General features: G+C 40.8%; 3 protein-coding genes across 3 annotated transcripts in view; all 3 read left to right on the top strand.

Moving 5' to 3' along the window:
* LOC134761888 (chitobiosyldiphosphodolichol beta-mannosyltransferase-like) overlaps positions 1-23,097 on the top strand; it is a 966,630-nt gene that overhangs the window by 547,060 nt on the left and 396,473 nt on the right. The window lies entirely within an intron of this gene.
* On the top strand, positions 1,436-5,287 carry LOC129047303 (beta-defensin 106A). Its single transcript, XM_002818787.3, has 2 exons — positions 1,436-1,522; positions 5,039-5,287. The coding sequence occupies exons 1-2, from the start codon at positions 1,474-1,476 to the stop codon at positions 5,185-5,187; spliced, it is 198 nt and encodes a 65-aa protein (XP_002818833.1). The 5' UTR covers positions 1,436-1,473; the 3' UTR covers positions 5,188-5,287.
* Positions 12,646-17,709, top strand: LOC129047669 (beta-defensin 104A). Its single transcript, XM_054519167.2, has 2 exons — positions 12,646-12,752; positions 17,242-17,709. Exons 1-2 carry the CDS (start codon positions 12,695-12,697, stop codon positions 17,400-17,402), a joined length of 219 nt encoding a protein of 72 aa, XP_054375142.1. The 5' UTR covers positions 12,646-12,694; the 3' UTR covers positions 17,403-17,709.

Here is a 23,097-nt window from a genome sequence, read left to right as displayed (position 1 = left end):
TATTCCTACCCTGTTGCCTATATTTATGCAACGTTCTCTTCTTCATTTCTGTAATGTAAAGTAGAATAATTTTAAAATATAGACTACAAAGTATATGATTTACAAAGTATATGACCTTGGATACGTTGCTTAATTTGACGAACCTCAGTTTCCTAACCCTTAAAATGAAGATATAATTACGGTACTTAGTCACAGAGCATTTGAGAGGCTTGACTGAGATAAGGTATATAAAGTGCTTAGCAGAGCTCCTGGCTACTATCACTGGTACTACATGCACATTTCTCTCTATTCAGCCTTGTGCTCAAGTTTTCTGTAAACCTTTTTCAAGTCCATTAATTCACCATGAACCTTTTCTGACCTATGCAGGAAAGCACTCATTTGTATGTTGCTGCTGTGACTTGCAAACAATTCAGATTCAGAATCCAAGCTAATGCCTGTATACATAGGGGATAGGGCCAAGTCTCCAGGCTTTCAGCTTTTAGGCATTTTGTATAGCCTGCATCAGGACCAGCCTCCTGGGCAAATGCCCAGTGAAGTCACAGCTCCTTGCCTCAACTTGGGGTTTAATGCTCTGCAGTCACTGTGTTGAAAGTCTTAATAACTTTACCTTTGAATATATGCATTGTAAATAAGTCTAATGGGACAGTGGAGCATGCTCTGGGACTTTGGAAGCATGGCTTATGTGCACTCCAGACTACCTTCCCTTTTCACCTTCCTGGGAGTATTCTTAGCCACTCATCCCTCACTTTTGGCACCTTGGGCCCCACCTGGCCTCCCCCTTAAGATCCCCTTCCAGCAACCATCCATCCCACAGTGACCTGGGTGTGAATGTGCAGAGGACTGGAGTTGAGTGTCTAAGCCCTGAGTGTCTAGGGCAAGGCATGATGGTTACCAGCCCCCTGCTGGGCCAACAGTGCCATGGTACAGGTGGGCAGCATGGCAGGAGTAACTACGAAAAGCGTGCAGCATACAGCAAGATTCACATTTTTAAACAAATATATGCTTAGGTCAAGCCCTTTGCCAAGTTTACAAAGCTCAAAAAGACTGAATCTGGAATTCAGATTCCACCTCACTACGGTTCATCAGCTCTTAACTGAAGCATTGAGATATTGTATAATTACTCTCATTTTACATATGAGTAAACCAAAGCTGTTCAGGAATACAGCCAGGATTAGAAACCAAACTACTGGACTCCAGATTTTTTTATTTTTTCTGTGTCTGCCCTACTCTGTCCTCCCTTCATCCCCACTTTCCTTCTTGAAAACTTTCCAGAATCAGAAAAATGATGAGCTGTAGACTGAGTGACACCCACTGAGGTTGGGTGGGCTCTGCGCAGCAGAGCATGGAAATCCTCTCATTTCTGCTAAGCCTCACTGATCAAGATGTTACTTGGTCTGGAGAAGCATATAAATGTGGGTGTTTGCTTCTCTTTCCTCATGGACATGGTGCTGATCTCTCAAGACCCACCCGGTCATGAGGACTTTCCTCTTTCTCTTTGCTGTGCTGTTCTTTCTGACCCCAGGTAAAATGGGCATCTTTACAGGGAAGATGATCAGAGGTGGTGTCCCAGAGACAGGGTCCCCTTCAGTGAATGCCTGGGAGTGATCAACCCATCTACTACAAGAGGTGATATCCCCCAACGCCTCTTCTGTAATTCCTTTGCATTTCACATTGTTATCTAGGAGGGGCTGTCACAGGTTTGAAAGAATAAAAGAAGGCCAGGAAGATGCCTTTTGGCATCCAGTCTCATGCTCACTAAGAAAAACAAAAATTGGGAAAAAATTAAAAACAAGGATAGCAGTCTATGAACCTTTTAAAATGTAGTTATGGTAGAGATTGAGACAGGTAAGGAGAAGGGACAGGTAAGGAGAAGGGACAGGTAAGGATCTGAGCTTAGAGACACCTATGCATTCATTCCAGTCATGGCAACAGGTAAAGCAGCATAACTTGGACTGCCATTTCCTGATCACATATCATCAAGCCACGTACTGTGATGAGAGCTTCCCATAAAATGCATCTAGTCTTCCAGTGCCAGCGCCTTTAAGGAAAACTCTGTCCTACCCCTAATTTAACGGCAGTTAGAGAAAATCTTTTTGGGTTTGAAGGTCCATTTTACAAATTTTATTACAGATGCAGAAATTGTGCCTCAGATGGGCTAAGTGCTTCTCAGAGTCTTACAGATAACCAAAACAAAGCCAGGATAGCAGCGCAACTGTCTTGCCACAGTAAGAGGCATTAAAGACACCCTTCCCATAGCAAAACTCTCTTCACTTTCTCCTGCTCCTGGGAATCTCCAGTGGCTCCAATTGTATCCTCTTCAAAAGTAAGGCTTAAGACCAGGCTCATGTGAGCCTCCAGAGAGCTGAAGAAAGGGATTCTCAGAGCCCACAGCAAGTCCCAATTTGTGCCAGATGCCAGTGATATACGATCCCAGGTATAATGCTCAACTTTTCACACCAGCTGCTCATAGCTCTGGTCTGTTTTGTGACAAGCCTGTGAGAGTAGATTCTGTGTCAAGACATGAGGATCTAGGACTCACAGTGACCTATGCCATATTCAGGCCACTGGTTTTGATATGCACATTCGAAACTGGCCAGAGGTATCTTTTTCAGATCACTCATACTTATTATATAATTCGTCAAAAAAATGATGTTATGTACTATAAAATTATCTGTTAGATAATACTATAATTATAAAATTATAATTAGTTACTATAATTATTATATAATTATAGATACTTATCTATAATTACATAACACTTGTTATATAATTATTAGATAATCTAATGATTATCTCTTAGATATACTAGAGTATAATACTATACTATAATAGTATTAGAGAAAATCTTTTTGGTTTAGTATAGTATTATAGTATAGGATAGTGTATACTATAATTATTTACAGTGTTACAGTATGGTATTATACTAGTATTATATACTATATAGTATTGTACTAGTATATATTATATATACATTTTTTTTTTTTTTTGAGATAGAGTCTTGCTCTGTTTCCCGGGCTGAAGTGCAGTGGCACAATCTCAGCTCACTGCAACCTCTGCCTGCTGGGTTCATGCGATTCTCCTGCCTCAGCCTCCTGAGTAGCTGGGATTACAGGCATGTGCCACCATGCCTGGCTAATTTTTTGTATTTTTAATAGAGACGGGGATTCACCATGTTGGTCAGGCTGGTCTCGAACTCCTGACCTCGTGATCCACCCTCCTCAGCCTCCCAAAGTGCTGGGATTACAGGTGTGAGCCACTGCATCCGGACAGATACTATACGATACTAGTATACTATTACTAGTAGTATTATATACTAGTAAATAGTATAGTATATATACTAGTATAATACACTAGTAGATAGTATAGTATATATACTAGTATAATACTCTAGTATACAGTATAGTATATATACTAGTATAATACTCTAGTATATACTATAGCATATATACTAGTATGATACACTAGCATATAGTATAGTATATATACTCGTATAATACTATAGTATATATACTCGTATAATACTATAGTATATATACTCGTATAATACTATAGTATATATACTCGTATAATACTATAGTATATATACTCGTATAATACTATAGTATATATACTCGTATAATACTATAGTATATATACTCGTATAATACTATAGTATATATACTCGTATAATACTATAGTATATATACTCGTATAATACTATAGTATATATACTATATTATTACTAGAAGTATTCTATACTAGTATATAGTATAGTGTATACACTAGTATAATACACTAGTATATAGTATAGTATACTAGTATAATACACTAGTATATAGTATAGTATACTAGTATAATACACTAGTATATAGTATATATACTACTATAATAAACTAGTATATAGTATAGTATATATACTAGTATAATAGTATACACTATTATACTAGTATATGCTATAATACTAGTATTTTTATAGTATATACTAAGTATACTACAATACTATACTAAACCAAAAAGATTTTACCTCAATACCACACTATAGTCTATAGTATAGTGTTATATTAGTATCTGCCTTACAGTAGGGCAGAGAGAACATAGACCCCTGCCAGTGAGAGCCAGAGTTCATCGAGCTTTGAAATAGTGGAGTATTTTCATTTATGAACTGACGTGCTGATCCTGGATAATGATTAGTGCATATGCTGGCACTAATCCATCTGGCTGTAAGTTTTATGTAGATGTGAATTAGGCACCTTTATATGTTGACATTAAATGTATGTACATTATAGTATAGACATTAAATGCAATCTCTGTACATCTGATGCCTTCATTATGTATACACAAATTGGGCAACTCTAAAATGTTGATCCTGATAAGACGTGCTGTCTGTCCTTAACTTGAAGCAGGCTGCTCTTGGGACTGCCACTGATAAAGCCCTAAGGTGGGAACTGGAATTCTACGCAAACTGAACTGAAAAAATCTTAGAAAAACATTCCCAACATGCTGCACCCTCCTTCTCTAAAGCACAAGTTTTCCACAGTCGTTGCTTTGGTGAATATGGAGGAGAAATCAGGCTGAGCCTTCCAAGCAAGTTTCTATCTATCACAGTAAACTCATTTTCTTTTTATATCTTTATCCCTTCCTTTGCTCGGGTCTGGAGCTATCTCCTCAGTCTCAGCTCTTGCTCTACTCTCACCAAGTAGCAGCCTCTGAGAGTGCACCAGGAAAATTAGCCGCCTCTGGGAGTGTTTATGGGAACAAGTTGATAATTATCCCCAACAGATTTTGATCAAAGAACCATAGCTTACGTTTCCCAAAGCTCCTACACAGCTTGGTCTCAAATGCTGGAAGACAAATGTATTCTTTCTAGTATTTTACCCTGTGTGACTACGAGACTGAAATATCAGATAAAAATCAGGTCCCCTACCATCTCATCTACCGGTAGGATATGGCACTATGACAGCTTGTGAAAAAATCTTCACCAACTAGTCATACAACTGTATCTGGTAAACATACATGTCTGAAAAGGGAATTAATCCAAATGGCTCCTTCCCTCGTGTAGCCAAGAATGAATTTTTTGATGAGAAATGCGGCAAACTTAAAGGGACATGCAAGAACAATTGCGGGAAAAATGAAGAACTTATTGCTCTCTGCCAGAAGTCTCTGAAATGCTGTCGGACCATCCAGCCATGTGGGAGCATTATAGATTAATGCAGAAGATTTAGGTTTTCAGAGAAGTATACATAACCTAGCTTCTTTTTACTCTTGCCTCTGCTGTAGGCAGACACTTTAATAAAAATAAATGACTGTCTTTGCTCAGTTTGTCAAGTGTTTCATTTAGAAAGGAGAACAACACTGCCTGACCTTGATGCTCCCTCCATCCTGGTTTATTTTTCTATCATTCTGGAGTAAATAAATTGTCCCAAAGCCATCTGATTTTTTTTTAAAAGAGAACTAGAAGAGACTAGAAATCAACAAATCTCTAGCTTGTATTCAGTCAGTTGGCGCTTACTAACCTATTGAGATGAAAGAAGTAAACAAAAGAAAACAAAGAAAAGAGACAGAGGGAGGTAGAAAGAAGATGAATAGGTAGAGAAATGAGCACACTGTTTTTTAATACAAAACAAAATTTTATTCTTTTTTTTCTTTTTCTTTTTATTATACTTTAAGTTCTAGGGTACATGTGCACAATGTGCAGGTTTGTTACATATGTATACATGTGCCATGTTGGTGTGCTGCACCCATTAACTCGTCATTTACTTTAGGTATATCTCCTAATGCTATCCCTCCCCTCTCCCCCCATCCCACAACAGGCCCCAGTGTGTGATGTTCCCCTTCCTGTGTCCAAGTGTTCTCATTGTTCAATTCCCACCTATGAGTGAGAACAGGCGGTGTTTGTTTTTTTGTCCTTGAAACTGGAAACCATCATTCTCAGCAAACTATCACAAGAGCACACTTTTTAAAAATTTTTACCATCATGCCATATGCCCACATAAATGAGCATACATTTACATGACTAGCTACATGAATGACAAATTGATGGATAGGCAGTCCATTTATCAAGGACTTTTATGTGTCACACACACACCTGTCTAAATTAATCATCATGACCCCATGTCTTTAATTGGGGCTAATTAAATATTTCCTATAGACTTGTTCTCTACACGTAAGTCTGAGATAAAATTTGCTGACAGGCAACGGGGTCGTAAATACCTCTATGACTCTCAGTAACTCCAGTGATTTAGACCCTCTTCCCCAAATCACTGCCTACGATTTTCCTAGGAACTGGCTGACAGTTTACCTTCTGATTCTAAGCCTCAATGTCACTATTATGGTGGGAATGTGTTCTTCCAAAATTAATGCTGAAGCCTAATCCCCACTCTGGTGATTAACAGGTGAGGCCTTTGAGGAGGTGATTAAGCCTCAAGGGCCCTGCCCTCATGAATGGAATTAGCACCCTTATAAAAGAGGTTGAAAGAAGCTGCCTTGCTCCTTCCACCATGGGAGGACACAGCGTTTGTCTCTTCTGCCATGTGAAGGCTGAGCAACAAGGTGCTATCTTGAAAGCACAAACTGGGTCCTCAGGATATAATAAATCTTTTGAGGTCTTCCAGCCCCTAAAACTGTAAGTAATAAATTTCTATTGTTTATAAATCACCCAGTATAAGATATTTTATTATAGCAGCTTGAATGGACTGAGACAATTACTTAGTTTAAGTAAGAATTTCCTGTCATGTTTCCAGTGCTTAAGAGTTAGTTTTGGTTTCCTGCTGGCTCAGAAATCTTGCCTTACCTCCCCTTTAATTTTTCAAAGGCAATAGATTTAATTCTATTAGAATCAATAACCTTTTCATGAAAAGGATGTTTTAGTTACAGTTTCCATTTTGAGATAATTGTAGATTCCTATATAGTTCCAAAAATAATAATAATAATGCAGAGAGATACCCAGATCTTTTACTCTATTTTCCTCAATAGTAACAACTTTGTAAAACCATAGTGCAATATCACAACCAGGTTATTGACACTGATGCATAACATTTCCATTATCAGGAGGACTTCTCATGTTACCCTTTCAGAGCCACTTCCTCTTCCCTCACACCTCCACCTCCTTCTTAACCCCTGTATAAGTGATTTATTCTCCGTTTCTACAATTTTGTCCTTTCAGGAATGCCATATAAATGGAATGTATAAATCCTTATTAGACTGGCTTTTTTCAGTCAGCATAACTTTCTGGAGATTCATCCAGGTTGTTGCATGTATCAATAGCTCTTTCCTTCTTATTGTTGGGCAGTATTCCAGGATATGGATGAACCACAGTTTGTTTAATCACTCCCTCATCGTAGGCCATCTCTCTCTCTCTCTCTCTCTCACTCTCTCTCCCTCCCTCTTTTCCCCCACTTCATTGCCTTCTCTTCTACTCTCTACCTTTCCTTCTCTTTCTCTTTTTCATATGGATATCTAATTGTTCAAGCACCATTTGTTAGAAGACTATTCTTCTTCCATTATATTACCTTTGCTTCTTTGATAGAGAGGAGTTGCTTTGGTCTTTTCTGAGCTATCCATTCTGTTCTGTTGCTCTGTTTGATTTATTTATTTATTGCTTCACCACTCCCACACTGCCTTCATCATTGCAGTTTTTTAGTGAGTCTTGATATAAGGTAGTGTAAGTTCACTGTATTAACCCATTTTCACACTGCTATAAAGAAATATCTGAGATGGGGTAATTTATGAAGAAAAAGAGGTTTAATGGACTTACAGTTCCACACAGTTGGGGAGGTCTCACGATCACGACAGAAGGCAAAGAAGGAGCAAGGTATGTCTTACATGGTGACAGGAAAGACAGTGTGTGCAGGGGAACTGACCTTTATAAAACCATCAGATCTTGTGAGACTTACTCATTATCATGAGGACAGTACAGAAAAAAACCGCTCTCATGATTCATTTACTTCCCACCAGGTCCCTCCCATGACTCGTGGGGATTATGGGAGCAAGAATACAAGATGAGATTTGGAAGGAGACACAAACCATATCACCCACCAACCTTGTTCTTTCCAGTATTGTATTGACGATCCTAGGTCTTTTGAATCAGTTTGGAAATAACAACATATCTTGCTAAAAGTTTTATTGGGATTATATTTAATCTATAGATCAAGTTGTAAATAATTGACATCTTAACGTTAAATTCTCTATTATATGAACACAGAATATTTCTCTTGTTAAAATAATTAAATGAGAGGCCATTACACTGCGGGAGCTTGAGTGCACTCGGTTTCTACATAAGCAAACTAAAACTCAACTCAGTTTGAATGGTAAAAGAAAACTTTAACCAATCAGAAACCACCAACTAACCTCTAACAAGGGAATGGAATGATTGGAATAAGGCTTCTACTCCACCTTAACCAATTAAATGTTTAATTTGCCTTTCTTCCATTTTCACCCTATAAAAGCCTTTTCCTCATGCCTCTTTGCGTGAGCCCCAAAAGACTTGTGATTTGGAGCCTGCCCGATTCTTAAATTGATATCTGCTCAAAATAAAACTCTAAGATTTTTATGTGCCTAAGTTTATTTTTTAATACTTCTGTTGTCAGAAGAGGGACCCAAAGAAGCCCTGATAATGGTTCCTGGGACAATGAGTAGCCAGATGTAGTTACCAGCTGAGCCCGTTTTACTCAATGCTTTCTCCCTGTGTCTGCATCCAACAGAAACTGGACTGGGTCCAACAGAAGGTCTTAAGAAGGCAGGGTTTGGGGAAGACGAAGAATCATGAGTTCATCTGTATCCAGGTAGTCTGGAACCTCTCCATCTGGGACTCTAGCTACGTTCATGTATAAAAACTATGGACCCAGAACCTATGTTTTTCTAAATAAATGTGTAAACTTTACTAAAGACAACTTAGAATTACAGTGGTCACAGTGAAGAAATTTTAACCTAAAGAGTTATTCATCTATAAGCTACATTGAAAGAGAAGTGATCCTAAATGCCTCAAAAAAAAGAGATATGTTTTTAATTGGCATGCAGAGGCTTCTAAAAGACTAAGCAAATCAAAACTTGCCTTTCTTAAAGACTCTTTACAAAAGGCAAATTAAAAGCTTAAGCACTTAATCAGTGATGATAAAAAATTGTACATTGACTCACTCAACTCTGAATGCTCCTTCTTTTCCTCCTGTCTCTCTTCTTCCTCTGCCTAATTACTCTGATTCCACTACCCTCTTCACTCAGCTGCCTTTCTACTCTGAAGATGACAAGCAAGTTAGGAAAATGCCTTCTAAAGTTAGTTCCTCAGATCAATTGTGTCTGCCTTCTTTAATTACCTTTATGTCTTGGTCAAAATCCGAACTGACAGAAATAATGAAAGACTTCCCTAACCCAAAGGAAAACCCCCAGGAATTTGCTGAGGAATTTAGAATCCTCATTTAAACAGACAATCCATGACTTCCTGATCTTTGTCAATTTATCCACATGATACTGGGAACTGGTCAAGCCTGCAAATGGAGACGATGGCTGAATGGTACTAACCTGAGGATGATATTAAGGATCTTATGTCTCAGACAGCTGCAAGGGATGAACAAAAAGGAGGCAGGGGAAAAGGAAGCATTCTATAATCTTATAAGTAAATCTCATCTTTACCTGAGCCTGTGTGTCCCTGCACTGTGACTGTCACAAGAACTTTTTTTTTTTTTTTAATCTCTGTCACCAGGCTGGAGTATAGTGGCATGATCTTGGCTCACTGCAACCTCCTCCTCCCAGGTTCAGCGACTCTTCTGCCTCAGCCTCCCAAGTAGCTGGGACTACAGGCATGTACCACCACACCTGGCTAATTTTTGTACTTTTTAAGTAGAGATGGGGTTTCACCATATTGGGCAGGCTGGTCTTGAACTTCTGACCTTGTGATCTGCCCACCTTGGCCTCCCAGAGTGCTGGAGTTACAAGCATGAGCCACCGTGCCTGGCTCACAAGAAATTCTTAGCTACCCCCATCCCTCAAGTGAGACAGGAAAGTCAGATGGGGCTGGAATAGGGAAACTTCTTCCCCTCCAGGTGGGATATGGCTCGAGTAAAATCGTTTTTCCTGCAGAGGAGGAGGCTTTTGTTATGGGGAATCCTCTGGACATGTTTCACAATATCACTCTTCCCTTCTCCTTTCAGAGCAATGAGGGCTTCCATTCTGGCTCTTCACCATGATAACCTTGGGGGGCTTCCTGGATTTAAAACCCAGGAAAGCAGGGGTTGAGAAGGAGAAGCCTTTGACCATGGTCTCTAGCAGTTTTTCACTCGCCTAAATGTCCACGTTTGGCCTCCAGCAAGTTGTCAAAGTCACCGTAAGTGTTCCTGCTAGTTTATGGTTTCAGAGCTTCCATTCCAGGTTAGCTCATCTCAGCTGTGACTTCAGATTTCCAGGCGATGGGTTTGCCCGGAGCCCTCAGTTCCCTAATGGGTCCAAGAAAAGTCATTGATTTTTCCGTTTATTTGGCTTTTTTTTTTCTTTTTTTAAGGATTAAAGTAGTGACTTTCAGTCTTTTTACTTGTAGCGACCAAAACCAGAACTCTGAAATACTTTATAAGGACTCAGCAAATAAAGCTTTTATTATTTTTTTCTCCTAAGAAGATATAGGATTTCTTTTGAAGTTTGGTTATTCAGTCCCTGTATATGAATTCCTTTTTTTTTTTTTTTGAAGAACTGCTGAATATTTATTATCATCACAATTTTTCAATTTTCTTCAGAATCCTGGTCACATAGATGACCTTGAATATTGGCTGATGTTTTTCCTTTGAAGCTCATCATCAAAAATTACTAAAGCCTGACATGTGGCAGGCTAGGAGGGTCCCACGGATCCTGCATGTTTGTGCTTGCTGTGTGTCTGCTGTGAGGAGAGTATCTGACGGCCTCTACCTGCTGCACGTTTGTAACCTGCGGCAGGATTCCCATGGCTACCACTGTCGCCCTGGCTGCTTCCAGGCAGTGAATGAGCACAATGTGGACTAGAGCTGGGCCATGTCTGCTGGTGGAAGACAGTCTTTGCACTGGGGTTCCCCACTGGCAATGCTGAAATTTTCTGCACTGCAGTCTGAGGCTCCCCTGACTCCAAATCTTTTCACAGGTGTTAATTGACATCATGTTCTGAAGACTTTCCCTACTCAATCTTGTTCCCGCTCCCCTTCATCTTTTTATTTTGAATTTTTATTTTTATTTTTTCAGAGACAAGGTTTTGCTCTATTGCCTACACTGGAGTGCAGTAGTGCCATCATAGCTTACTGCAACCACGAACTTCTGGGCTCAAGAGACCCTCCTGCCTCAGCCTCCCAAGTAGCTGGGACTACAGGGACACACCACCATCCCTGGCTAATTTTCTTTTTGTGTAGAGAAGGAGTCTCTCTATGCTGTCCATGATGGACTCAAACCCCTAAGCTCAAATGATCCTCCTCCCTCGCTCCGCCTCCCAAAGTGCTGGGATTTACAGGTGTGAGCCACTGCACCTGGCTCCCCTTTATCTTTCACAGGCATTTCCCAATAAATTTATTTCCTTTCTAATTCTTGTTGATATATGCTTCATGGAGCACCCAAACTGGCACAGTTTGTGATTTCTGATCTTCTATTCTATTCTGTTACCGTGTAAGGAGAGCTGGTTTTCCATCACATTCTCCCCTAAGTGAGAACTCTGGGGGAGACACACTGACTGCTAGATTTTGCTTAGGATGTGCAAGCGATGTATGTCTGTCAGGCTTTGCCTAGTCTGTGTTCTAGAATGAGGGGAGCTTATTCGAGAATGTCAACTTCCAAGATTGGATGATTTTACTTTCTCTAAAATACTTCAATTTAGAGAAATGAAGTATTTTTTTTTCTTAAAATAAAATTATCTGGTGTTTTCCCTAAGGGCAAATGCCAGGAGCATATGCTCTGCATGTTTTGCCTGGGGTGGGGTTGGGGTTAAATCCAGGGAGCATATACCCTGGGTTGAGGGCAGGGCGTATGCTCTCTGGAAGGTTATGTTTTATTTGAAGCCATTGTTAGAAATACAGCATTCCCATAAATCATCTCCTTTTAACCTCTCTTCTCACTCTTGTCCTCCTTTTCACCCAAGCCCTAAGTGAGCCTGATGCTCTGTGGTTACAATCTGACCCTTGGATAATGCCCGCCATCAAGTATTCTTTGTTGTCACTTGTCATCCTCATCCTACACTCTTTCTATCACAGAAATGTGCTGGGACCTCTTACGCATTTATGACCTCGCCATGCTCCATGCCATTCTTCTTGACATTGTATGTTTGTTTCGATGTTTACTTCAGAGAGGTCTTCGGAGTGATGGTCTTCAATGCCATTACCCACATCACCATTTTCAACAAGAATCTCCTGACTGAAACTTACTGAAATGGAAGAGAAAGTGCTCTCACCAGAATCATGGAATGTCAAGGCTGGAAAGTATCTTAGAGATCATCCAATCCAATTCTTGCTTCAGAAAAGACACAGGGAAGCAAGTGAAGTGACTTGGACTTCACCTATGCTAATACTCTCTCCCTACCCTCAACACTGCCCAGCTGGCATTTCTGTAGCCCCAACACCTCCCCCACACTGTGCCTTGGTGAGTGTTTACCAAGGAATGCTGCCTTTTGATAAGCCTCAGTAATCAGGAGCAGCCTCTGCCCATAAATACACCTGCCCTTCTCCTGCCTGGGGTGATTCCCTCTGACTTGCGTCTGCTTCTCGCCAGCAGCCCCAGCATTATGCGGAGACTTGTGCTGCTATTAGCCATTTCTCTTCTACTCTATCAAGATCTTCCAGGTAAAAAGGGACTCTCAGCTGGAAATATGCACAGTTCCTGGGGATGACAGGTGGAGAAGAAAAACATTTGATTTAGAAAATAAATCCTGAAGGATGGAGTAATCTTCTTCAATCCCAGCCTTTTTTCTCTTCGCTTTCATTGGGTCCATTAGTAAAATGCAGTATGTGGCAGTCCATGTATGCACCTTACAGCCACGAGGCTTACTAGCTCAAGGAGGAAAAAAGAAACGTAGAGATCAGGAGTCTTAGATGTCCTTGGCCCCCTGGCCACACACGGTAACAATTCCTCATGGAATCCTCGGCGATGAGGACTCACTAGCCATGCTTGTTCCATTGCAGGGCAGCGGCAATTATTCACTGTTGATTTTGTAGAATAAGATGCCTTCCTCCATCCTCCTTCTTTGGAACAGCTTTACTCTGCACAGAAAGGGCACCTACTCATCCTCCTAAATTTCTCAACTTTCCATATCAAGTCAGATGATTAGGATTAAAGGGGATGCAGTGATTTCAGTAGGCAAGAACATAATTTACTGACAACACAAATAGCAGGTGCCTTTGAACTCTGCTCAGGAAATTTTAAAGTTAGACTGAGATGTCAGCAATCTTCCGACTCCTATGTTAATCTATGTCCCTAGAAGCATGTATTTCTTAATATATTTGCAAGGGATATAGAGCGCACCTAATCTAATTCCCTTCTTTTACAAGCTGAGCAACATTCTCTATAGTACAGTTATAGAAAATAAGATTTTTAGAGTTGCTTAACAAGTCTAGCAGTGCTGGGACAAAACCAATTGTTTTGACTCATAGAAGCCATCAGATCTTCTCTTCCAAGCTGCTCAGTCGATTTTATGGGGCTTTGACAGACACCCAGCACCCATCTTTTTACCCTTCCAGGCTGAGCCTCTGCTGTGATTCAGATGGGTTAATGATTTTTTTCAGAGGGTACCTGTTTAAGTTAACTCTTCCTTGTTCTTTCTTCCTGTGTCATTTCCCAAAGACACTTCTGTGAAATTCAGCTATGAGCATGCTCCAGGTCTGTCAAAATATGATAGCAATTTATCAAAGAACAGGTTTTCTTCAACGTATGATCCCAAGACAAAGAACTTCTTGGGATGGAAAGCCTGAGTCAGGGATCCCTGCAGATCCTGAAGAATGCACGGCAGAGCTGGCTGCCATTACTTGCACTTGGCTGCTGAGGGCTGGGTCAGACTGGCCTCTGCAGTCGAATTCTGAGAAAGACCCTTAGCAGGAAGAGGATTTGGGAGGGAAGTGGCAGAAGTGGGTGAGGGTGAATGACATGTGCTTCCTGCCTCTTCTCCTGCCACCCCTGCTTTGGGTAAGTTTGGCTGTCACACACAGTCACCCCCTCAGATACCCACAGGGACTGGGGATGGGTGCTGTCAACCAAAAATAAAGTTCTAAGCCCCCTCCCCAACCATCTAAATGGACTCCCTCCTCAGCCAGGGCTCTTAAAATTTAATCTGAAAGACTGGTTCAGGCCATGGAAGGAAGTGGGGGTTGGACATGCCTCATTATACTTTCCAGCATGAACATCAACACAGACTTTAAGTCTGATAAGAAACATTTTACAGCCTGTTCTCTCTGAAGCCTGCTAGCTAAAAGCATCAACTGCATGGTACAACTTTAGTCTCCGCAATACAACCTCTTGTCACAATCCAAACATTCCTGTCTATTGATCCCAGGTCTTTAGACAAACTCAATCAATTGTCAACCAGAAAATGTTTAAATTTACCTATAGCCTGGAAGGCCACCTGCCACACACTCCCACTGTACCCCCACAGGCCCCCCGCCGCCCCCCACTTTGAATTGTCCCACCTTTCTGGACCAAACCAATGTAAATCAGCCAGGTGTAGTGGCTCATGCCTGTAATCTCAGCATTTTGGGAGGCTGAGGTTTGCATGATCACTTGAGGTCGGGAGTTCGAGACTGGCCTGGCCAACATGGTGAAATCTTGTCTCTACTAAAAATACAAAAATTAGCTGGGTGTAGTGGTGCATGTCTGTAATTCCAGCTACTCAGGAGGCGGAGGCAGGAGAATTGCTTGAACCGAAGAGGTGGAGGTTGCAGTGAGCTGAGATTGTGCCATTGCACTCTACCCTGGGCGACAGAGCAAGACTCTGTCTCAAAAAAAAAAAAAAGTAAATCTTACATGTATTAATTGATGTTTTATGTCTCCTAAAATGTATAAAAGCAAGCAAGCTGTATCACAACCACCTTGGGCACATGTCCTCAGGACCTCCTGAGGTTGTGTCACAGGTATGTCCTCAACCTTGACAAAATAAACTTTCTACATTAACTAAGACCTGAGACCTGTCTAAGACTTTTTGGGTCTACAGAGCAGAGGAGGAAAATTGCTTATGCAAGAAAGAAACTAGTGTAGTGTAGTCTAACCTGTAATGTATTTATTGCTTAGGATATGTTTATTACTCAGCCTTAGTGTATGGACTGTATTCTCCCTTTTGCATTCTGTTTACTCAGACTATAAGACACACCAACTAGGTTTTTGTTCCAGCTTTGACACATAGTTGCTGTGTGACCTCAGATTAGTCATTTTCCTTCTCTGAGCCTTAATTCCCATCTCTGAATAGATGGCCTGTGAGGGCTTGCTTGAAACTGACAGTCTAACATTTTAAAGGTTGTGTTCTCTTCCTAGTCTAGTCTTCTTCTCCCCTAATGCTAAGCTTCGTTTTCCCTAAGCGAGCATGCTGTCTTCCTTTTCCTCCTCTAACTCCAGGTTGTAAAGTGGCCTGCCACAGATATGTCAGAAGGCACATATCTGCTACCCAACCTCCACATACTCCCTCAGCATGATACACATTGCAGCCCACCTCACTCCTTTCTTCATTGCCTTGTACTGTGACCACAAGGGCTTGCTTTTGAATGAAGCCTACAGCAAAACAGTCTTTCCTCGTCACTCACTGTGGGGCCTTTCCAAATATAAACCCCTTCAATATCCTATCAAGCACATGAATTGGTCAAACTGCCTTTTAGTCCTCACCTACATCCTGGACAAAGAACCTTGACACCTAAGCATCAGAAACAGGAGGCTTCTCTTTGCCAGAACAAAGGAAAGACATAAAATGCTGGTGTGAGGATTAGCAGCCTGTTTCAGTTCTCCTGCCCTTCTGCTTTGTGGAAAATGAACAGATGCAACAGGGGAGAAGGACTCAGGGCTCAGGTGAAATTAGGACTCTTGGACCCCAACCTCTGCAAAGAGGTCCATTTGCAGCCCTGACTCTCCCCTCCCCAGGGTTCCTCTGACACCCTCCGCCAAGCCTGGCTCCTGCTGAGTTTGCTAGAGAACCTCTTGCAAAGCTCTCTCCAGTGAGGCTCTCTCGGTCCATGTTACACTGTCCTCCCTACCATCAGCCTTGCTTCTGGGTTTTCCTGATATCTCTGTAAGATCCTATCAGTGTGGCATGTGAGATAATGAGCTTTACAAAGCTGCTTGCAGCTTCAGAGAGCACATCCTGAGACTGAGAAGCTAAATCCATGTCTCCTGAAAACTGCTCTGGGCCAAGGGCCAAACAATCAGGATTCTGCTCCTTTCTAGTTTCCTCCGCTCTACTTGCAACCACTCTACTTTATTCTGGTCTAGTCTATCCAATCATTTACTCACCAAGTCCTTACTGAGAACAGGCTATGTTCCTGGTACCAGTTACACAATGGTAAGCAACATAAACGTGGGCCTCATTGTCAGGGAGCTCACAGTTCCATTGAGAATAGCAAATAACAAAATATACATACATATATACATATCTATATCTATATCTATGTTTGTATGTATCTCTCTATATATATGTGTGTATATATATATCTATATAGATACATAGATATATAACTACAACTTGTGATACGTGATATAAAAGAATAACAAATGCATAGGGAGAAAAATAGTTTTGGGGCATTTAAATACATGAAGAGGACAGAGAAAGATTTGCCCAATATTGGGACCTTAAGGTTGAGACATAAAAGTTCAAAGAATCCACTTATGGGAAGGAAGAAAAACCTTCCAGGCAGAGGGGACAGTACACGTGAAGGTACCAGGATAGCAAAGAGTAAGCTCACATGGAACAGAAGGGAGGCCGGCGAGGGTTTCATGGACAGAGTGAGGGCCACAGTGGAACAACACGAATCTGAAAAAGTGGCCCAAGATCAGATCACGATTGTTTTGGAGACCCAGTAATGTGCTTGGAGAGATTTAATCAAAAAAACAATAGTAAACTTGTAGAGATCTTGAAAATAGGTGTGACATGGACTGATGTATATTTTCAAATAAAATCCATGCTGGTTGGGAATCAGAAGGTCAAGTCAATCGTCTAGGAAAGTGGAGGAGGATGGGGGTCCAGGAAAACCTCTACCACCATGCACTAGCATTCTCTATCCCCCTCCGAAAACACTTTCTGCCAAAGCCTTGCCTTTTGGTGCCAGTACGCAATTAATCACAGTGCCATATCCTGTTATCTAGTGAGAAGCGAATTTGAATTGGACAGAATATGTGGTTATGGGACTGCTCGCTGCCGGAAGAAATGTCGCAGCCAAGAATACAGAATTGGAAGATGTCCCAACACCTATGCATGCTGTTTGAGAAAATGGGATGAGAGCTTACTGAATCGTACAAAACCCTGAAATGAAGTAGTGCTGGTCCCTAGAGTCGCTGGAATTAGGACCTCAGTAGCTTTCCTTCCTGTGGCCTAGCAGCAAGGGCATCCCCATTGCAACCACGGATTCAGTTATCAAACAAGGTTTGCTGAGCTTCTACTCAACGCAAAGCCAATACAGGAGATTGAAGAAGAATACAGGCTGGAAAGCCGCCTCTGGTTGTGATAATGAAGAATAGCAATGGGGGTTAAGCATGAGTTTCAACACTTTATAAGTTGAACAAAAAATATGTCTACCTAATCAGCTATAAACCTAAGAAAAACATCATTTTTATCCTGATAATATTGGTTTTCTTTTCCGATCGAAAGTTTTGCTCAGCAGTTATATATATCGTGTGTTAATTAAAACGGAAAGTAAATCAATGTTAAGTGTGCCTTGTTTAGAATACACTATATTTCAAGACATAGACCTCTGAGGAGAAAAACAAAAGGGGTGATGTGTGATGACAAGCTTGGGAACCCTTTGGAACTTAAGGGGTTGAGCAAGTGAGTGTCTGTGGAGAGTCCCATCCAGCAGAGGGCAGCAGAGAGCAGCCCTGCGCTGAGCTGTGGATTCTTGATCCTGAAAACCGGTAAAGAAAGGTGAGTGATGAAATATTTGACTTGCCTGCCTTTCCCGTCCAAACCAAATTTTAAGATAAAGAAAGGTGAGTGATGAAATATTTGACTTGCCTGCCTTTCCTGTCCAAACCAAATTTTAAGGTAGTCAAAAGCTTCTCTCCTCGAAAGCAGTCCAGCTAATAAATAAGGAGTGTCGCCATTTTGCAAACACACAGGGAAACAGGGATCTAGCCAAGGAATGTCAACAGCGATTAAAATAAGCCAGAAAGACAACCTGCTACCCTGTGCTTCCTAATAGGACATAATGCCACGTACGAGCTTCTAGTCATGGTAAGCGGCATCATCCTCATCTTTTCAGGGTGGAAACTGAGGCTGGATTGTGCCCTTTCTGCCAAAACAGTGTAATGGCCCTTTGCGTAGCCGTCACCCAGCCTCAACATGAGGTTAGTCTTGTTTCATCCCTTGATAAGATCCTCTGCTAGATTATCTCAAATAAAAATAAATTATTTCAAAGATGCCCATTTGAAAATACTCCAGAAGGTGTCACTCAAGGGGGAACAACTCATTTTGTAAAATAGAACCCCAATACTATCATCACCCCGGAAAAAAATCAGCAGTCATTCCTTAATACAATTTAACAGCCAATCTGTATTTAAATGACCCTGAGCATTTCATAAGTGCCTTTTTAAGAGTTGCTTTATTAGAATCTGGATCCTGGAAGGTCCACATACTGCCTCAGGTTGTTTACCTCCAAGGCCTCTTGCATAGATGGTGATGCGTACTTCTATTGCATCTATAAAATATTGTGCTGAAAATTGAGTGCATATCTGGGCAAGCCCCTAGATCTCATCACTGCAATTACAGGAAAAGAAGAAGCTACTGAACCACCCCCAAGGATGCCACACTCCAAATGCAACATACAGAACACGCTATACGACAATGTGACATTTATTTTATTCTTATATTGTCTTAGACTCTTTTCATTATTCTCATATTTCGTATTTTATAAAATATTTTTAATACATAATCTCCTTTGATCCTCACCATAAACTCTTGAATTAGGCATGGTAAGTGTCAACATCTTCGCCTTTTAGGCACTGTTACTAAGGTTCAGAGGGACTAGTGGTTTTCCTAATATCGGCCACGATATTAGGCCAGACCAGGCCTAGACCCCACATCTCAAGTGCAATTCAGAGGCAGCACAGCATGGCATGTACAAATACACAAAGCCTGGAATCTCAGCTCTACTGCTTAGCAGGTGACCTTGGGAAGGTGACTTATCTGACTTCTACCTTGATTTCCCCTCCTGCCACATGGCCGTTCTGCCCAACAACACTTACAAACACAGATCCAACTGCTGACCCTGTGCTAAAATTATTTTTTGTCTCCTTTTAAAATTTAATTGGATGCCTTGCCAAGAGAGGCCATCTTGTACTTCCCAATGTAAATATAGAGCAAAGCAAGGGACTTCTACAGGCTTTAATCAACACCACCAGCCATAGTGGCCAGAGAGACAATAACAAGCAGAAAGCAAAGCTATCTCATCGTCAGATAACATTGAAAGGCCTTGTATCGTGGTCTTCTCTGAAGAGCCCTGGGTTTGGCTTGCCGTCCTGGTGTCCTATTGTTTTGCTCTCTAAAGAGGCTGGATTCTGAAACAGCGCCCCCTCCCGCCCTCAGGTGTAATTCACGTAGTCATATTAATGAACTGCTATCCTCAGCACTTAACGACATCACAAAGTCACACTACTTTAATTTCAGGGCTTTACAGTAAAAGAACAAAGATAGATTGTTCTCTTTTATTGTTTCCAGAATTGGCAGGAAATATTTAATAATTTGTACTTGATGCACTACAAACACAATCAGAAACCCAATAACATCGCTACTTATCTTCTATCTCCAAAGGATGGATACCGATCTGAAGTCTGTAGTTCATAATGAATGATCAGTAACCCTTTGAAATGTGCCTAATGAAAATCAACAGAAGGAAGGATTGTTTGGATATTTTTCACTTTTTAATTTATGCGTTTTTTATTATTTGAAGTTGAGAGAGAGAGACAGAGATTAACAGAGAAAATCTCTGGGTGAGCAAATCACCACCCAGTTCCTTATTGAAATATCCAAAAGAGAAGAACTTGAAATTTTCAACGTGCAACAGTTAAGGTTTTCCACAGTGGCACATTCTCTTTCTTGCCTCCCAAGAGACATCCCATTAAATCCTGGAAAATATGACTGTGTAAAGGGGAAACATATTGCAGCCAAGTTTGTGCTCAGAAGTTGCTATAGAATCAACCTTCTCTTGCATTACCACATGACCCAAAGAAAATCAGCCTGGAAGAGTCTCACAGGCGAGTGAAGCAGAGATTCCTATGTAGATTTTCTTATTCCTGAATTTTAGATTGTGATATGTCCACAAGCACTGCTGGGACCTCAGTTTCATAGGCACAGACGGCCCTGTGGGTAAAAGAAGGTGGGGTCCTGAGTCTTCCCAACATGAAAAAATCAAAGGCAGACACATGGTGAGTGGTAGAGCTGCCTTTGTGACTGAATCCGAGAGAAAAAATGGTCAACCTCTGAGGACTGGGAAGGGGCTGAAATGCTTTCCAGTTATGAGAAATTACACACAAAATAATAAAAGCATCATGGAGAAAAGATACTTTCCTGTGAAAAACTACATTTCTTCTTATGTCTGTGACCACCATGAACTCCTGCTCTTTCCCAAACAAATTTGCTGCCTTTCCCTTTAACTTTGAGCACCCTTTGTTTATTTACGTGGACTTCATTCTGTTAGTAGTGTCTGCAGTGCATAGCCTGCTCCAGATCTTTAGTCTTTAATTAACACATATAGACACATCGCTTTTTCACTCATCCTCCATTTCCTCTTCTTCAAATATTGGTCAGGTCTCTAAGACAGTTTTCAGTTCCAAAATGTTATAATTGTTTCTTCAGAATTGGCAACCTCGGCCAGGCAGGGTGGCTCACGTCTGTAATCCCAGCACTTTGGGAGGCAGAGGCGGGAGGATCACTTGAGGTCAGGAGTTCAAGACCAGCCTGGCCAACATGGTGAAAACCCGATCTCTACTAAAAATACGAAAATTAGCTGGGCGCGGTGGCAGGCACCTGTAATCCCAGCTACTCAGGAGGCTGAGGCAGGAGAGTCGCTTGAACCCGGGAGGCGGAGGTTGCAGTGAGCCGAGATGGCGCCACTGCACTCCAGCTTGGGCAACAGTGCGAGACTCTGTCTCAGAAAAAAAGAAAAAAAAAAGAATAAGCAACCTCAACAGATTTATTTAAACTTATACCATGTTTTTATTACTAAAAATAAATGGTGTTTATGCCTTAGCAGTCATATAAGGATTTCCTGTGTTCTTTTATATGCTGCCTTAAGAGCATTCTTGGGATGGCTGAAATGGCTACAGGTCAAATTGACTTCTGAAAACACAATTCATTTTGTGATTCTGTGCATGAAAAAGAAACAAAATACCAAAGAATATTTTTGCACAATTCTCAAAGCCACTTCTTTTACCACGATCCAAAAGCAGTTTTCTCTCCTATCATGTAATTCTTCCTGACTTCTTTTTCCAAAGAAGACTCTAATATTTGTGTCTTTTCCATATATCAATTATTTTCCCTAGAGGGGAGTCTGTGCCTCTGTAAATGGCATTCTAGTTGATCTTACAGACTTGTTAGCATGTTACAATCTCAGACTTAGGAATAAGAAAATCTGCATAGGAATCTTTGCTTCACTCTTCTGTGAGTCTCCTCCAGGGAAACTTTCACTGGGTCATTTAGTAATGCAAAAGAAGAGTCTAAATTTGATTCTGCAGAGAACTTCTGATTCCAAACTGGGCTACAATAGGGTTTTCTTTCTTGCATTCATATTTTCCAGGATTTACCAGGATGCTACTTGAGAAGCAAGAAGGAGGATGTGACAATGTGGAAAATCTTACTCCCTGCACGTGTGTGCAATTTCCAATAAGATCCTTCAGGAATATGTATTTGCAGAACTTCTTATTTGATAATAAAATCTTGATCATTTTACTTTAGCCCACCTACTTAGTCCAAACAAATCAAGATACCACATACTAAGCAGTTTGAAAAAAGAATACGATTTATTGGTTGAATGGACCAAAAAAAATCTTGAAACAATTATTAGAATATTCTATAATGGGTTCTGCCATTCTCCCCCTCAGGATGGATGTGGCTTTTAGCAGGAGAATTATTCAAAGACTTTTTTTAGGACACAGAAATCTGGCAGAAGAATACAGGAGCTGAGAGCATTGTTGTGTTAGGACAGATGTAACATTAATTGCCTTTATTATGACTTCACCAGCTTTTGCCTGTCAAAGAGCAGAACTAGGTTTTCCCGGCTGCTCTTTTTTAAGATTGTTCTTTTCGGAAGCATGGAAGAGGGGGCTTACTTTATCTCAAGACATAGACAAAGGAAGTGAGGTCTGACTATTTTTGGCTCAGTTTCTTCATTTAAATTATATCAAATAATTTAAATGACTTAGAAGAAGATTCCGTTACCTGGGTGGTAATTACTCAAATGCTATTATATTTTAAATCATGATTTTGATTAATGATTCATTACTATCAATATCTGAATAGTGGAATGGGCTTGTTTTTGTTTTCTTTCCTTTTATAGAGAAGATAAAAATATATAGAAATAAGTTACCAATATACTCCAAAACTTCCATCACTTTTATAAAAGATCCACATTCCAAGTTTAAATAATTATAAATACAACTGTAAGAAATTGCTATTGAACTAGAGTATAAAAAATACCCAGAGTACGTAGATGAGTGAATAAATCTTCATTTAGGGTTGAGGTAGCAGCAGCTGTCTACCTCCTTTCTTGACCATCTGTGTTCTTCCAACATCCAATTATCAGAATTTGATGCAGTAAGTGATTAAAGAAACTTATCATGGGCCAGTTGTCACCTATCTCCGCAGTGTCCCCCTGTGCTCTTGGAATTGGAAGACTTCCTAATTCCTTAAAGTGAAAGGATGTGAACGATGCTCCTGCTCTCCCTGACCAGCACCTCATGCTTTGCAGTGGAGAATCTGTCCTGAGACCCAAAAGATAGTGGCCTCCGCAT

The sequence above is a fragment of the Pongo abelii genome, chromosome 7, assembly GCF_028885655.2.
Source record: "Pongo abelii isolate AG06213 chromosome 7, NHGRI_mPonAbe1-v2.0_pri, whole genome shotgun sequence".
Lineage (NCBI taxonomy): Eukaryota > Metazoa > Chordata > Mammalia > Primates > Hominidae > Pongo > Pongo abelii.
The sequence above is the reverse complement of the archived record's forward strand: the minus strand, read 5'-3'. Positions and strand labels throughout refer to the sequence as shown.

Coding starts and splice junctions, on each gene's coding strand:
- LOC129047303 (XM_002818787.3), top strand. CDS start 1,474: ATGAGGACTTTCCTCTTTCTCTTTGCTGTGCTGTTCTTTCTGACCCCA. Junction 1,523..5,038: donor GCTGTTCTTTCTGACCCCAG/GTAAAATGGGCA, acceptor TCCCTCGTGTAG/CCAAGAATGAATTTTTTGAT.
- LOC129047669 (XM_054519167.2), top strand. CDS start 12,695: ATGCGGAGACTTGTGCTGCTATTAGCCATTTCTCTTCTACTCTATCAA. Junction 12,753..17,241: donor ACTCTATCAAGATCTTCCAG/GTAAAAAGGGAC, acceptor CCTGTTATCTAG/TGAGAAGCGAATTTGAATTG.